This window comes from Natator depressus, chromosome 12 (assembly GCF_965152275.1).
Source record: "Natator depressus isolate rNatDep1 chromosome 12, rNatDep2.hap1, whole genome shotgun sequence".
NCBI classification, from domain to species: domain Eukaryota; kingdom Metazoa; phylum Chordata; order Testudines; family Cheloniidae; genus Natator; species Natator depressus.
Genome location: NC_134245.1, coordinates 5,660,376 through 5,676,381, shown reverse-complemented (window position 1 = coordinate 5,676,381; position 16,006 = coordinate 5,660,376). Strand labels below are relative to the sequence as shown.

Below are 16,006 nucleotides of genomic sequence, written 5' to 3'. Positions count from 1 at the left end.
AGGGTTTCCTCTTCTCGTGCCAAGAAAACAATGCCAAGGAGGTATCTGTGCCCTGCTAACCTGGGGTTGGGCCAGGTGCTGTCTGCACGTTTACACGTTTTAGGGAGAATGCACGCACCCCTTCCCCGAGGCTCCTTCCCCTGGACCAGGCTCGGCAAGCGGCGTCTCGAACAGATCCTGGCTCCTGGCATCGCTGGACCCCACCCGCACTGTGTGTCCCTTCTCCTCCTCGCTGTTCGCAGCGGGGGCTGTGACAGTCCCCACGCGGGGGCTGGGTGGCCAGGCAATGTCGTCTCGCGGTCGGGGCTAAGGCCCATGACCGGCAGGGGGGTTGCTGGAAGGTGAGCACAGGCCCTCCCACTCCACCAGGCTCCGACCCAAGGCCCTTTGAGGGCTATCAGTGCGGTGACAGCTGAGGCTGCTTAAGGCTGCCCTCCCTGGGCCCCTTCTATCGCCCCTGCAATTGTCCCGAAGTCACCTTTCTAGGTTCAGGCGGTGTGAAGGGCGCCTCCTGGTGGCAGCATGCAGCACGGTAGCCCCTTCTCTGCTGGGCAGCAGCTGCCTCCTCCCACGCTGTGGTCTGGGCCACCCGCAGGCCAAGGGCTTTCCCCTGCCGGGGTAGACCAAACAAAAAATAAAGGGGGTTGCCAGAGTTCATATGAGGGGGGCTGTCTCTGTGACAGGCCCTCCCTTTCCTCAGGGAGGGCCCTTGGGCAGTTGTCATAGGGAGAGATTTCTGCCTTCCCTCCGCTCTCCCCGGCTGGAGCTGCAGGTCACACATCTGCTCTCTTCCCTGGTGCGCCCCCCAACGAGCTGCTCCCCTGCCTGTTCGCTCCTCCTCCGGGGGAGCCTTTCCTACAGGTGCCACGGGGCTGCGCTGGCTGGGCCCACAGTAGTTCCTTAACCCCTGGTTGCCCAGGGTGGGGTTTGTACACCCCATCATGGGTTTCCTGTCTCAGGCTCTACTGAGGTACGAACAGTGGCCTGCAAGGTGCTGATGGGGTCTCCACCAAGTATGGCATGCAGCTCGCTGTCAAAGCAGCAGGTCTGCAGCTTGGCCCCAGATTGACTGTCGGCCTCCCTTGGCCTGCTGCAGTTCCTTCACTGTCACGTGGCTGATCCCTGTCGACCCCTCCTCCTGCATCCCCCATGCAATCTTTTCATACAGGTCCTTGTTTCCATGGCTGGGTCTGCACAACCTCTGCTCCTCACAGGCCTAGGAGAGGCAGTACCTCCTGTCTGCTCCAGGCCGGAGTGGGTGGCATGCTCCGGTGGGCAGCTGCACACAACCAGGGAGAGCTGCTAGGTGTGCTCGCCACGCTGGGCAACCAGAAAAAAGCCTTTCAAAAATATGCGGGGGAGGGGGGCCTTCCAGGCTCTGTGACCCTTGGGCAATGGCGTTCACAAGTCACTCATGGGCATTCTGGGACAGCTGCTGGAGGACTGTTAGGGTCAAGACAGGTTGGGCGGTGTCTACATTTCCACCATGTCAAACACAGTATGTGGCCCATGGCTCAGTGCCATTCAGGAGGTGGTTTTACCATGTCGCCGTAACAGGGCGCTTACATTGCTGGGAGACAAATTTGAGCACAGACACATGCCCCACGAAGGCGATGCACAGTGACTTATGCCAGGCTAACTCTGTAGTGTAGACCAGGCGTAAACATTCAAATGTATAATTATTATTCAGCTCTCTCCGGCAAAGAGCCGTTTCTCACATCGTTCACAAAAGCCAAGAGCTAAAAGCAAGGAAATGATTAGTTAAGAGTCTCATAAATCTTCCAGTGCCAGCAGAGCAAACCCAAGTGCATTCTTCTTATCTAAAGAAAGGCCTGTTTCATGGTAACATGATGCCCTGGGCTTGGACACAGAATAAATATTATCCGTTTCAGCAGCAATCTCCGCACGTAAACACAGCACAAAGGCAGACGGAGATGGTGCTGAGCACGCATTGCTGCACCAGAGTTAAGGCTGCAATGTGGTTTCTGCGTAAAGCTTATTTTTGCCTATTCTCAGATATCCACATCAACAATCTGAGACCCGCTATGCCAGCTCTGGTAGCAAAACAGATTTTTGGGGTGCAAATTTGAGCTAATCTGCTCCCAGGGTGCCTGCGATACAGACTCCTCCGCAGTTACCTGGCTTGAACACTGGAAATGTATCCTAATGTTTTGGATCAGAAGGGAAACAGCAGGGGCAGGATCCACCTCGGACCGACGGGACTGTGCTGCCTTCCGTGTGAACTAGTGTCCGGCACCATCAAAAGGAGGATTTGGCTGCTCCTAGTCTGGAGCCCAGTGCTCTGCTTGGTGTTAATGGGGGCTGGCAGCGGTGCTGAGGCTCTCTCCTTTGACGACTTGGTGGCCCTCCATCGAGTCATTGCAGCCTTAAGGCTCTCTCCAGCATCCCTGCAGCTGTCTAGGAAACAGCAGTGCAACCCAGCAGCAAAGCCTGTGAGCTCAAGCAGGGGCAGCGCTGGCTCGGAAAGTCCTGCTGGAGCGTTAGCAATACCCAGGCTGGAATTGCTGTTCAGGTAGAGTTAGGTTGCAGGTAAGGTTTTGCTGAAAACTGAATCTTGCATCTTCTCTAAAAATCTATCAAACCCCGGCAGGTCAGCGGTTCCAAGAAGTCCCTTCTAGCCCAGGCTTGACTCAAACTCTGCTTCCTCGTATAGCCGAGCCAGCACCCAGCCACCTCACCGAAAGACTGGCAGACTCCCTGTGCTTTGTGACGCTGGCTCCTCGCTGGATTCCCGCATGCCCACCTCAGCAAAGCACAGGGAGACTGATTAATCTGCCTAGCAAACCATTGCCTGGAATGACATTTCTGAGGAGCATCTGAGCCAGGGCACTGCAGGAAGGGCAAAGCTAGTTAAAGTCATGGCCTAGAACCCAGGAGAACTGGCTCTGATCCCTGGCCCTGCTACAGTTTTCTGGGCAAATCACATCAAGCAGCCTCTTGGGAGGAGACTCATCCTTAGCCACTGCTGGGCTTTGGGGAGCTCTTGTTTTTTCCACCGACAATAGTGACCATTATCCAGGTGTTTGTGGAACAGGCTCGCAGCACTCCCATCTCTGGGGACTTGTTGGACTTAAGCACTGGAAGGGGCAGCTAAGCACCTAAGTGAATCAGGCCGCAAGGTGCTCGTTTGAATATTTAAGGCAATCAAGTCTGGCATCGTTAGCAGGGACCGACGTCCGGAGAGCCCAGGAGAGACGACAGGCGGGCAGCGCTCGGCCATGGAGGGCCTTGGCAGCGAAGACGAGTTCTTTGCGGACGTGATGGAGGAGGGGGAGCTGGTGGAAGGATGGGCAGAGAGGTGACCTGGTCAAAGCAAGGAGCCGGGAGAATGATGTAGCAGCTTTGTGGGTGGGGCCTTGTCCAGGACGGAGTGGAGATGGGACAGGAGCAGAGGGGCGAGACGAGGGTGGCCTGGATTAGTGGGGATGGAGAGGCCAGGCGGGTTTTAGAGCTGGTCTGTAGGAAGCAGCAGCCTGGCTGTGTGAGGATCCAGTGAGGGCTGAGTGGAAGTGTGCAGGGGCGGGGGGGACACTGAATGTCTTTCCACAGCTGTTTAATCTAACCTGTGACACGGCCACTGCACTGCTACCGCCTGCGTCCACAGGCAGCGCACGAGTCCTCCACCTGGGGAGGCTCACACGTGAGCACCAGAAGCAATGTGGAAGGGGGGGCACCAGTGCCCTAACCATGGCCCTGCCCCGCGGCCCTGCCCCCACTCAGCCTCTTCCCGAGGCCCCCACCTGCCTCTCACGCCTCTCCATCCCCTTCCCGGAATGGGGTGGGCCACCGGGGGCCATGGCCCCATCACTTTTCCCTGCCTTAGGCGAGCGATGGGGGGATGAATGGGCAGAGAGGCGTGAGCGGTGGGAGGCCTCGGGGGAAGAGGCGGAGCCTCAGAAGAGGTGGAGCAAGGGTGGGAAGAGGCGGGGCCTTGGGGGAAGAGGCAGAGTGGGGGCAGGTGCCGGTGGGCCCCCTATGTCTATGGAGCTTCGCTTCCAGTGCTCCAAAGGCAGCAGTGGGCCAGTGGGTGTCCGGAGGGGTCACTTTCGCTGCACCCATGGCATTTCCTCCCTGCATGGCCGGCCTTTTGGGGGAGGTTTAACTCCCCAGCCTCTTATACGGGGTGCCCATGCCAGTGTCTGGTTATTTCTGAGTCACAGCCGGGTGAGTTCAACGCTGCTTATGCCACAACTGCCGTTTCCTGCCGTAACATCTGCCGATTTCTTCCCAGGGTAACCTGACCTCTGAATTCCCAGGTTCACACCCGTTTGTGTGTAAAGTACCACGCTCCTGTCTTGTGCCTCGAAGCTCTGGTAGGACAGCGTTGTCCGGGAGCTGGCATTCGAGGGCCAGCGTACGACAAAGCCCTGCAGTGCTCCCACGAGAGCAAGAAGGGGAAGCGCTGGCTGCGGAGTCCAGTTTATTGTTTCCAATGCAAGCTACAAAATACTTCGCATGTATTTTCACGATAAAACAATAGTCACTGCAATTAATAGAGTCACCCTTTCATCATTTGCTGCACCCGTGAGTACAGAAAACATGACAGCTAAAAGTTTCATTATGGCCAGATCTCAGAAATCATCAAAGCCCAATTATAGAGTACGAGTAATGCAAAGCCCTCCCTCCCCACACTGTAAGCCAGGTAAGGGCAGCGCACCTTCACTGAGGACACCATGAAAGCAAACAGAGGCTACACAAGGGCTCCAGAGAGCAATGCTATGGGGCCGCCAGTGTTGTGACCAGAAAGGAATGAAACCTGCTCTGGTTCTGCTTGGTCGCTCGCCATCTGGCTTAGAGCGGTTTCAGGGGCCTGTCCCCTCCGCAGCGCCAGGTTACGACTGGGCCGTTACCTAACTCACTAGAGCACCCAGATCACAACTCTCAGCCCTGAGAAACGGCACCAAACCCACTCACCTTCCCAGCCTGCCGTGTGGATTACTGCCCCCAGGCAGTGCTTTGTGCAGGATGGGGCCGGGGAGAGCATCCCCTCCATGCTGAACCCCTCCCGTTCCTGGGGGGGGACAGCTGGCGTCCCGGGGGAGGATGCTGCCTCCCCTGGGGTGGCACCTGTGATTGTGAGCCCCCCGGCCCAGCTGCGATGCTGGCCTGCTACTAACTCCCACTGGCAGCATCTCGCTTTCAGCTCGAGGGACAGAGGCCGGTGTTTCTGGGCTCAGCTCCCGCTGGCGGCATGGGGCGTGCCACGCTGGTCACACAGGCTGTGCCTGGGGCCCGCAGCCAGGCGAATAAGCTGCAGCTGTACCAGAGACCTTTCCGCTTAGCCAGTGCATTTGCGCCTCAGCCACCGGGGGCTGGCCCGTGATTACAGGGCGTTGCCAAGTGCAGGGCCAGACGCCTTCGAAGGTGGCACCAGTGGGCTCTAAAAGAAGCCCTGATGAGTGCAGGGGCTGGAGACCACGGCATGGGGCTGGAGGCACGACGGAAAGTGGGGGAGAGGGGGGGCAGAGATTCTCGGGGCTGTGACAGTGCTGCTGCTCTCCCCGCTCACCCCCAACTCCCAGAAGGAGGCAGTGGGGTCTAGTGGTTAGAACCACGGACCGTGGTGCTGGATGTGTCCGAGGTCAGGCTTACCTCTCCGGTGTCAGCGGTGAGGGCTTGAGCCGGGGACACCTGTGAGCATATAGAGTAAGCACACCTCCCAAACCACTCCAGCCTGTGCTCCAGAATGAAAGCTCGAGTAACCAAATGCCCCTGCAACAGGGTGCTCTGCCCCTTTAAGGGCCAGGGGGCCTGGGGCCAGCCTGCCCTCTTCAGCCAGAGCCCCTTTAAGAACAGGGACGGGATGATCAGACCCTGCAGGGGAGGCAGCAGGTGATTCTGTAAAGAGCTGAGCAAGCTCTGGTGGAAGAGGGAGCTGTGGGAAGTGGGCTTGTGGCAAGGGGCAGTAGAGAGATGCCAGGGGAAAGGTCTGTGGCTTTGGTCAGGGACACAGCTTCGTTCTGATGTCACTTTTGAGTTTTTGGCTTGAAGAATAGTCTGTGCCCCAAAGGGAGGGCCTGAGCAGACACCGGTGTGCAAGGACTCCTCCCCAACCTTCCAAACGGGACCCGAGTGTAACCAATGCACTGTCAGCCTGCGTTTGCCGAGAGCCTGACACAACAGCTCCGGGAGGTGGGAGCTGCCCTGTTCACCTCAGTGGGGGTTAACTCCAGTCCCCACTGGGGATGATTTAACTGCCAACTTTGTTAACTCTTTCACCGCTCATCAAAGTATGTAAGGAAGGAGACAGGTGACAGTCTAAGGAAGCTCGGCACAATCTAGCGGGAGTGACAGCTCAATTCTGTGCCACCAGCGTGCAGAGCTGGGCCTGGGTGCTTCTGCATTTCCTAAGTGAGAAGGAAAAGAAGCAAAGCACAAGTTGTCTCACAGGGGCCAGCAAGGCATCCAAGCCCAGCGAGAGGGAGCCAGGGGCTGGCGGAGCCCACATGAGCTATACGCTACCCCAGCTGGCGGGAGTGCGTGCATGCTGTCTCACGTGGGCAGAGCTGCGGAGCGTATCACTCTTTCCCCCCGCCCATTTGACCCCAGTGACTGGTGGAGCCCGGAGCGAGGATCCAGGGCACAGGAGACAGGATAGCGTCAGTACGGTGGAGATGGGAACATGCAGCCACCTGCAGTGCCTAGTGAAAAGTCCCTCCCACACCAACCCTGTCCCCAGTCAGGCTTGTCTACACTTAAAAGTTAATTTGGATTAAGGGAGGGATGAGTTTTAAGTGCAGTAGCTATTCCAGATTAATTGTGTGTGTAGACAGGCCCTGACAGAAGCTGCCCACAGACGTCCCAGGTCCAAGTACTAAGCACTGAGCGGACTAGAGTGGAGGCCACTGTTGGGAGTCTCTTCGATTAGTGTAGGCCAGTGCCCAGATGAGGGGCATTTACACTGGTGATCTAAACACACAGAGCTCCAGCAATTGCTGGGAAGATGCAATGGAAGTGTCCTGAGCTCTCGTCTCCCGGCTGGTGTTTGCCTTTACTGCTGATTGGGGGACTCTCCCCTGCATTTTATTTTCAGCTCCTTACCCAGCTCAGAGCTTGGCTGGTCACTGTTGTTGCAACAAACTCCCAGTGCTAGGCTGATGTGTCTCTGTGCTGCCCAGCAGGCAGGGCATGCCCCAGCCCCTCGTATGACGACACTCGCCTGACACAACAAAGCTGGACATGGGACGGCTCGCTCCAAGAAATGCCAAGGCTGGGGGCACCAGCCGAGGTGCCATTGCTCGGGAGCTCTTCCTCGCTCCTGCTGCCAGCTGGGGAATGGGCAGCGGGGACTTCAGAGCAGCGCCCCCACCCCCTCCTGGGAGGTCTCACGCTGCAGACGGGGTGAGAAATTGCCTGTCACAACCCACTTGGTCAGCCAAGGCCACCAGACCCCCGTCGTGGGGCAGCCAGGCCACGGACCGAGCCACTAAACTGCCAGGCTGGGAGGAAAGGGCCCCTTTTGCATTAGGGTTTGGAAGGGCTGGGTTTAGGATCTGGTTATTCCCACTGTGCGGAGGGGCTTGGGACAGGCACTGATGCTATTACAGCATGCAGCCAGCCCACCTGCTTGGAGTTTTGAATAGCTAGCTCCACCGGCTGATGCCCGCTGCTGGCCCAGTGCAAACCCAAGCTCTGAAAGGCCTTCCCGCCCCAAGCTCTCTGACCGCACCTGCCAGTCCTTTGATTTACCAAGCCAGACCCCGCGAGGTTTGACCCCAGGTGGCTAGCTCCAGATGAGCGGCCGCTCTGCAGTGACGGCTGAGCACGCTATCCATCTGAAAATCTGGCGGGTCTGTTGAACTGAATTAGCCACCTGCTGTTGCTAGGTCCGGCAGACGTACTCATCCTGCCGTGCTCGTCCAGAGCCATCAAAGGCTGCAGCTCCGGCTGCTCCGTCCTTTCCGGGCTGCTGTCGCTCTGAGGCCTGCTGCTCCTCAAGAGAGGGTTGGGGAACTGAAAGCAGATGCGCTGCTCTGGCATCATCTGTCTCTCCAGCTTGGGCCCTTCGTCCGGCACCGGGCCAGCCACCGTCTTGGCATGCGGGCCTGGCTCAGCCCTGGGCGGGGAGGCGACACTCTCCAGCGAAGAGATGCTTTGCTTCCACGCGGTTTGCATGTCGACTGGCACAATTTTGGTGGTTTCTGAGGAGATGTAAACAGCGAGGTCGCCCCGGTCACCCTTCCAGGGCAGCTCCTTCTCGGCCGAGGTGGGCGAAGGGGGGATGATGCGTGGGCTCGGGCAGATGTCCAGGCTGCCTGTGGGGACACAGGCAAAGGAGAGTGAAACAACCAGCTGCTAGGGCAACCCCTTCCTGGGCTCTGCCCAGCGCATCCTGACGGTCGGAAGCTGATCTCCCCTGGAGAGCCCCAAGCCAAGGAGGAAAAGGGCCTATGTGGGGCCAGAAGCCGTGTGCTGCACAAGACGGGAGACAGCAACACAGCCCTGGTATGGAAAGGGGAGATGCCCGGCTCGTACCCGCCCTGCTGGTGACTGAGCAGTGATGGAGAAGCACAGGAGTGACGCAGGAAAGTGGCTTTGCCGCTAAGAGCTGGCAATGCAGAGGTTCTCAAACTGGGGGGGAGCCCTGGGGGAGGGGGGACACAGAATGTATCGGGGCGTGAGAAGCTTTAGGGAAATAAACCTCACTGGGCGCGTTTTACCCACAGCGATGGGTAACTAGCAAAGCTGAGCAGACACATCAGGTCCTCAGACGGCGCTGTGCATTTGGACGGATTTCCGTCCAGCTCCTGTAACCCACACACCTGGGTGTGGAGATCTGTCCCATCTAGTGCCACCAAGACCACTCAGAGACAGATTAATGAGTCTGCTCGACAGCCTTAGCTAAGGGCCATGGGGCTTTTAGCTCATGCAGTAGAGGCTCCTGCACTTAGCTCCAGAGGTCCCAAGTTCAATCCTGCCCCCGCCAAGTGCCGGCCGGGGTCTGTCAGTGTTACACTTGCACAGCGCTATACAAAGCCGTTGCCATCTGTACGTTAATCCACGTGCCACGACGCCGTGTGAACATCTAATTATGAGCACCCACCCCCAGCGCAGGTTTGCTTTTGCCCTTCCTACAACGGACCGTTGGCTGTTTTTATTCATTAGTGAGAGTTGTGTGGCGGAGGAGGGGGGCAATCAAACAAGTTTGAGAACCACTGTGTTAATGCAAACCAGTGCTGGACTGAAAGCAGTCTCCCCCCCCACACGGATTTTATTCTTCACTGACCACCTCCTATGAACAAGATGGCTCACCCACTCACTCAGCCCCCTGGCCACCCCAGTCACTCCAGTGGGAGCATTCCTGCTGAGGCCGGAGACGCCAGGCCCAGACTGGGAAGGAGTGGGGGGTCTTCTCTTCTCCTTGTCTCATGGGCAAACAAAGGCAGGGAGAGCAGCCTCTAACCCTGGGGTTAATCCACAGAGCTCCCCCATGAGAGCCGAGCTCCCCGTCCGGCCCCGCTCTCTGAACGTCAATGCCCTAGGAAGCCTGAGGTCTGAGTCCAAGCAGCAGTAAGCACAGCTGTGGAGTGTTCAACCCAGTGCTCCCTCCCAGGCTGCCAGGGCTAGGTGGGAGGGTCAGATGAGCTCCCTGGGCCTAACACAAAGTAGTTCTAGGTAATAGCACTCTCGTTTGTACCAATCCTTTACCAGACGGAGGAGCTGTGTCCCCAGTGATTTATTCCTGATGCCGCCTGAAAAACAAACCAGTGAAGTTACCACTGCGTTGGGTTCCAAAAACCTGAGTAACGAACCCTGCAGCGAGCAGTGACGGACGCCCCAGTACAGCCTGGCTCCTGGCTCGAGGCAGGACAGTTCCTATGCCGTCCGTCTGTCCTGGCACAGCGCCCTGCGGCAGCACCGCTGGCCATTACCCTGCTGTCAGTCAGCCCACCAGCTGCCCCGTGGCACTCAGCTCAGGGCTCGCCGTGAGCCAGGCACACTCTGCTCCTCCCGGGACAGGAAATCACCCTTCACCGGCCCAGCCTCATTGCTGCAGAGACTGCAGCTCTCCATACCAGCCCTGCAGCACTAGCCCCGTTGCAACCGCTGGGAGAGTGCCCCCTACCGGATGCCTTCTTGCCCTGCAGGATCTCGTCTGCTGCTCGAGCGATGAAGACGATACCCTCATCATCCTCCTTCTCTGTCTCTGAGCTGTCACTCTCCTCACTGTCAGAGTCGACTGCCACTAGAACGGCAGCTGCCGTGAGAGAAGACGGGGAAGTGTGGTGGGTGCAGGCCTCAGCCTCCCTACATGGTCAGTGCACCTACCCACCAGGCCTGCTGCTGCAGCCTCCAGGGGAAAACCAGCACCAGCCCAGCCCACCTCAGGGGAGGCCAGTGCTGGCCTGGCTCAGCCCTGCCCGCCCAAGCCCAGCCCAGGGGGAAGCCAGCACCAGCCCAGGGACCATTTCCAGCTGCTCCGTGGCCTCTCCCAACCTTCTCCCCAGATCCTGGGCTTCCTGAAGCTCCTCCCTGTGAAGCTGCCACCCTCTGGGGTTGGAGGGGCAGAGTCTGCTGTAGCCACCATCTGGTCAATTGCAGCACAGTGCCCAGGGTGCCAGGGCCAAACCTGACTTCACACCCCCTGGCACTTTCTGGCTGGGATTTGGGGGCCTTACACCCCCACCCTGCCCTAGACGGGATGTGACAGCACCACCGCCAGCCACTGGAAATGCCCAGTGAGGCAAGCGTCCCCGGACCAGCTTCTAACACTGCCCCTGCTGAGGAGCCCCACCCTCCAGGGGAGCAGCCCGCCTCCCGCCCACTGCTCCCTCCCAGCTTGAGCTGTGCCAGGCTGCTCAGGCACATCGACCCCTGCTCTCCAGAGACGAGAGCTGGCAGGAGGCTGGGCGTGGGGGCAGGAGGCTGCAGGGATAGCAGGGAAGGGGGCATGTTGCTTTCCTGTAGGCTCCTATTCTTACCGGTCCCTTAAGGCCCTTCCTCCTGGGAACACATTGTGCCAAAAATCACAGGCACCACGTTCCAGGGACCGATCCTAGTGGCACAAAAAGCCCACTGCCCTCCCCATGCCCGGCTCTCCCATGCCCCCCTGCTGCCCCTAGGCCTTACCCGTCTGCTGCCAGGTAACGCTTCTGGGTGGCTTTCCGTTGAGCAGCTCGGTATTTGCCACACTCTTCTTCTGCTAATGACGAGAAAAGGTCTTGGGTCAGATCCCTGCTCGGGAGCCTGGGCTGAGTCCCCCATTCTCTGAGTCACTGCAGAGCTATGCTGCCCACGCGGCGCTCAGCAACTCACCAGGGGCACCACTCCCAAACCGCCCAGAGTCGGCTCTAGAGCATACACAATGCTCATGCACTCCCCCCACACCACAACACTCACGTGTATGCACGCGCACACAGACAGCCCTCCCGTACTAGTGCGCAAACACACGCACACGTTTAGCCCTTAGGGGTCAGATTCTCAGCACCACTCTAGCCCCTTTGCCGTGCTCCGGTGACGTGAACAGGCTGGAAGGGCAGTTTAATTGGCTGTGATGAAATACACCCCTGTGTTCACACCCTACGCGCTGTTGTAACAATCATAAAATATCATCTGGAAACTCATAGTTTGCTGATCAGCACTGTCCTGATAAAAGGTGTGTGGCGACACTGTATGTAAAGGGGTAAGATCCCCCTGTATGATGCACATGTTCCAAACCTCACAAATCCCAGGAGAAGTCGGCAAACAGGTCTGTCCGAAACAAAGGAAGCGTGTGTGCCTTAATTTGAATTTAAGCTGTAAACAGAGTCATCAAGCAGGAAGGGAAGACAAAGGAAGCTCAAACAGGTGACAACAACCAGCAGGGAACATCCTTCCACATAGACTCTTTGTCTCCTGGCTCTCAGCTGGAAATGCTTTTCAAAGAGGGACTAAAAAAAAGGAGGGGCAAACCCCCAAGGCTCCCCTCTCTCTCTCCCTGCCCATCTCATTCTCTGTCCCTGAGAAGACAAAGGGAGCAGCCTGCTGGACTCTGGGGGATAGGTCCTGACTCAAAGAGTTTGGTCAGTAATGCTGTTGGAAGCACGTGGTGAGAAACTTTCCTTGAATCTAATGTAGTTTGTTAAGTTAGGCACTAGGAAAAGTTTTATCTGTTTTTTCTTGTAACTATTTCTGACTTTTATGCCTCATTGCTTGTACTCACTTAGAATCTCTTTGTAGTTAATATGCCTGTTGTATTGTCTTATCTAAACCAGTGAGGTTAAGTTGAAGTATCTGGGTAACTCCATTTAAGATAATAAGCTGGTATATCAGTCCCTTTAGGGAATAATGGAATTGACATATCTGGACTGTCCAGGAGAGGGCTGGGCAGTACAGAATGTACATTTCTGGGGGGAAGTCCAGGACTGGGAGTGAGCTGAGGTCACCCTGCAGCAGAACCAAGGCTGGTGAGTGACAGGCTGGCAGGCTGCAGTTACACACCGACACATCTGGGAGTGACCTGAATGCTGGCAGGCTGCTTCTGAGCAGCCCAGGTTGGGAGCTATGACAGTAAGGCATTGCAAGGCACCCCAGGCTACAAGGCAGGGGGGACACAAACCCCCCACTGGTTGGGACTGTACCCCAGCATATCACACTGGCCTCCTGAGGGTCCCCCTGTTTCTAAAAGTTAAAAGCTTCCGTGGAAGGCAAAGTGGACTCTGTGTACCACTCTGAACTGAGAGTCACTGCAAAATTCAAAGCCATTTAGGCGTCACTGAAGCAAATTGCAGGTGATAAAGACGTGACAACTGATAAAGATCAATTAATTGCCAACGTCGTTAACTATTCACAGTAAATAGGCCCAATGGCCTGTGATGGGATGTTAGATGGGATGGGATCTGTGTTACTACAGAGAATTCTTTCCTGGGTATCTGGCTGGTGAATCTTGCCCATATGCTCAGGGTTCAGCTGATTGCCATATTTGGGGTCGGGAAGGAATTTTCCTCCAGGGCAGATTGGCAGAGGCCCTGGGGGTTTTTGGCCTTCCTCTGCAGCGTGGGGCACGGGTCACTTGCTGGAGGATTCTCCACACCTTGAAGTCTTTAAACCATGATTTGAGGACTTCAATAGCTCAGACCTAGGTGAGAGGTTTATCGCAGGAGTGGGTGAGTGAGCTTCGGTGGCCTGCATTGTGCAGGAGGTCAGACTAGATCTATGAATCACACCCAGCGACTGTGGCACTGCTCCCACCTGATGTGGGTTAGGTTAAAGGACTGAGAGCTGCTATTACTGGAGAATCACATGCACAGGTGCTGGAACTAAGAGTGCTGGGGGCACTGCCGCACCCCCTGGCTTGAAGTGGTTTCCATCATATACAGGGTGTACAGTTGGGTTCAATGGCTCTCAGCATACCCACGACACATTGTTCCAGCCTCCCTGGTTACATGCGACTGTAAGGTCATGCGTCATCCCAGAACTAGAGCCTGATTACATCCCGTGCATTGATGAGTCATTCTTGAGCTAGGCTCCAGCCAATCCACCACCCCAGAGCCAGTCTGGTGACTCTCAGGGCACGTATATGAGCCCGAGACACGGCAGCTCAGTCTGATCCACTTCATTTCATGGCTTGGAACTCTCCCCTGCCTGACAGTGGTACAGACACCACAAGCCATAGCCTGCTCCAGCCCCTGCCCCATCCCTGCTCCAAGTCCTTCTCCAGCCTTGCTCCATCCCTACTCAGGACTCCTGATTCTGGCTTTGACCCTCTGGCTCTGACCACTAGGCCGGACCATCTCCATCATGGTTTCTGACAGCAACAGCATGTAATACAAACACTGGAGAAGAGAACCCTGCTTGGACTGTGCCTCTCACTCCTCCAGGCAGCCCTGAGGCCGAGAGGAAGACGATGCCATGCTGGAGTTGGCGAAGGGTAGAAGGCAGAAGCTTATTTGTGTCACTTCCAGGGCTGTTTCCGCTGAGGGGATGTGAAACGGACTTGGAGCTTTATAGGAGAGACAGGAATTGGGCAGTACACACCATGAGGGTGTCTTTCCAGGAGAGGACAAAGGGTGAGTGCGCTGGCTGGCTTTGTGCATGGATCTCATTGCCACAGATGCACCATCCGCTTCCTGGTCAATTGGAACAGATTTGCTGGGACTAGGGGCGCTGGACATTTGAAGAAGGGGTCCCACAAGGTCACTAGAACCGTAGGAAACCATGTGACATATAACTCTCCTCATCAAAGGCCAGATTCACGGATGGAGCCGCTCCGCCTGGTACCCTGTTTAAATGCCTGGCTTGGCAGACGGGCCAGCCCAGAGCAGCAGGCTCAAAGCACCAGAGCCCGGATCCCCCGCCATGCGGGGCTGTCCCCAGGGCCTGTCTGCCATGTCGGCAGGTTGCCTGCTGTCCCGTGTGCTCTGGCTAACACAAGGCTGGTTTCCACTCTGCTGCCAGCCAGGGGACAGTGGCTGGTGGGGCTCCATCTAGCAGAGGGAAGTTGGCCCACTCAAGACACATAAGGCAGGTGGGGCAGCACCACCCATGGGGAACTCACCTTTTTCCTGCCATCTTTCTTCAGCCTGGCCTTGCTCTTCGCGGAGCAGACGTTGTGCTTCGTGGACTTGAAGGTTTCCAGCCGTCTCTTCATGTTCTGCTGGAATATCTCCTTGTCCTGCCGCTCTTGTGTGCTTGGGGAGATGAAGTGGCGGCTGTAGCTGGCCTTGTACTAGCCGAGGGAGGAGGCAAAGAAACAGAGATGGACCCCGCTCTGGGGAGCTGGGGTGAGTCATTCATTCTGGGGCCGTGCACTGCTCGTCCATCCCCACCCCCTCAGGGCGTCTGCCCGCTGTGGCTGGCTTCTCCACAGGCCCAGAGCCATGTGCCCCTCAGGCCCGGCCCATGGCTTCCACCCAGCCACATGGCACCATCCCAGTGACGGAGGAGAGGAGAGGACAGGAGCACAACAGGCTCTTCAGGCTGCCCTGCTCAGCGAGTGCTCACGCCCCATGGGACGAGATGGGCAAAGAGAAACCAGCCCCATGGGTTGCAATGGGAGCTGTGTGCCTAAACCCCCTTGGCAGCTTTGAAACGCTCAGCTGTTGACGTCTTCAGAACTCAGGCACGTTCTTAAAGTTGGGGCAAAGTTAATGCACCTTGGCGGCAGCGGGGCCTAAGCCCAGCAGCCCGGGGAGAGCTTGCGTTGCTGAGAGCAGGCAGGGCCCCCGGAGATGCACCACACGGGTTTTGTGTCCACGATGCAAGCTGGGAGGTGCCGGGCAGTGACAGCAGGGGCACGTGGGTCTGTGCATGCGCCATAGCCTGCAGTGCGTGCGCCATAGCCTGCAGTGCGTGCAGGCACCATAGCCTGCCGACAGCGGGGTGTGGGGTGTTTGCGTCTGTCTGTCTGGGCATGCACTTTAGCCCCATGTCCGGTCACGGTGTGGCATTGCCTGCCATACTCTGCAATTCCTAAGGGCTGGCTGCGCTGGGGCATTCCTCCCTCCAGAGCGGGGTGACTGGGGGCGTCTGTCGAGGCGGTGAGCCCCCAGCCGGGGTACACACACTCACACGAGCTAGCGCACCAAGAGGAGCCGTGTGGACGTTGTGGCTCGGGTCGGAGCACCAGCCAGAACCTGCACTCACCAGCCTTGGGGCAGGGCAGTGTGCAGACAGGACAGCGGTGCCCCTGGGGCGGATTTCTAGTCAGAGCCAGAATCTGTAGTGCCAAAAGTGGGAATCTGATGGGACCAGATGGCTCTTTGGAGCCATGGCCCCACAGCTGGGAGCAGGCCGCCACCCCGACGTACCGACCTCTGCCAACGCCCGTCAGCACAGCGGACCCCGGCTAACGCAGCAGAGGGGAACGTGGGGGGAGCGGGGCCTTTCCCCACAGCCAAAGAGGCCAAACACTGGCTGTAACTTTGGAAACTGCTGGCTCCGCACGGCCCCAGACTTGCGGCTAGCCTAAGCCCCTGGGGAAGGGGCAGCCCCAGCAGACCTCTCCCCCCACCCCTGTTAGTAGCAGCAAGCTGCTCCCTGGACATGGAGAGGCCCACAGCTCAGA

The 16,006-nt window shown here is 57.6% G+C and overlaps 1 protein-coding gene across 2 annotated transcripts in view; it reads right to left on the bottom strand.

Annotated features, from left to right (window-relative positions):
* Nucleotides 1-4,047: 4,047 nt before the first annotated feature.
* The window catches only part of SLC9A5 (solute carrier family 9 member A5), a 50,345-nt gene continuing 38,386 nt past the window's right edge, over nucleotides 4,048-16,006 (bottom strand). The window contains exons 13-16 of one of the 2 annotated variants that reach the window (XM_074968421.1): nucleotides 14,498-14,668; nucleotides 11,092-11,164; nucleotides 10,088-10,219; nucleotides 4,048-8,276 (exon numbers count right to left, since the gene is read on the bottom strand). In XM_074968421.1, coding sequence (XP_074824522.1) covers nucleotides 7,789-8,276; nucleotides 10,088-10,219; nucleotides 11,092-11,164; nucleotides 14,498-14,668 — 864 coding nt within the window. In that variant the 3' untranslated portion in view covers nucleotides 4,048-7,788. The remainder of the gene's footprint in view (nucleotides 8,277-10,087; nucleotides 10,220-11,091; nucleotides 11,165-14,497; nucleotides 14,669-16,006) is intronic. The other variant, XM_074968422.1, reaches the window with a different exon arrangement.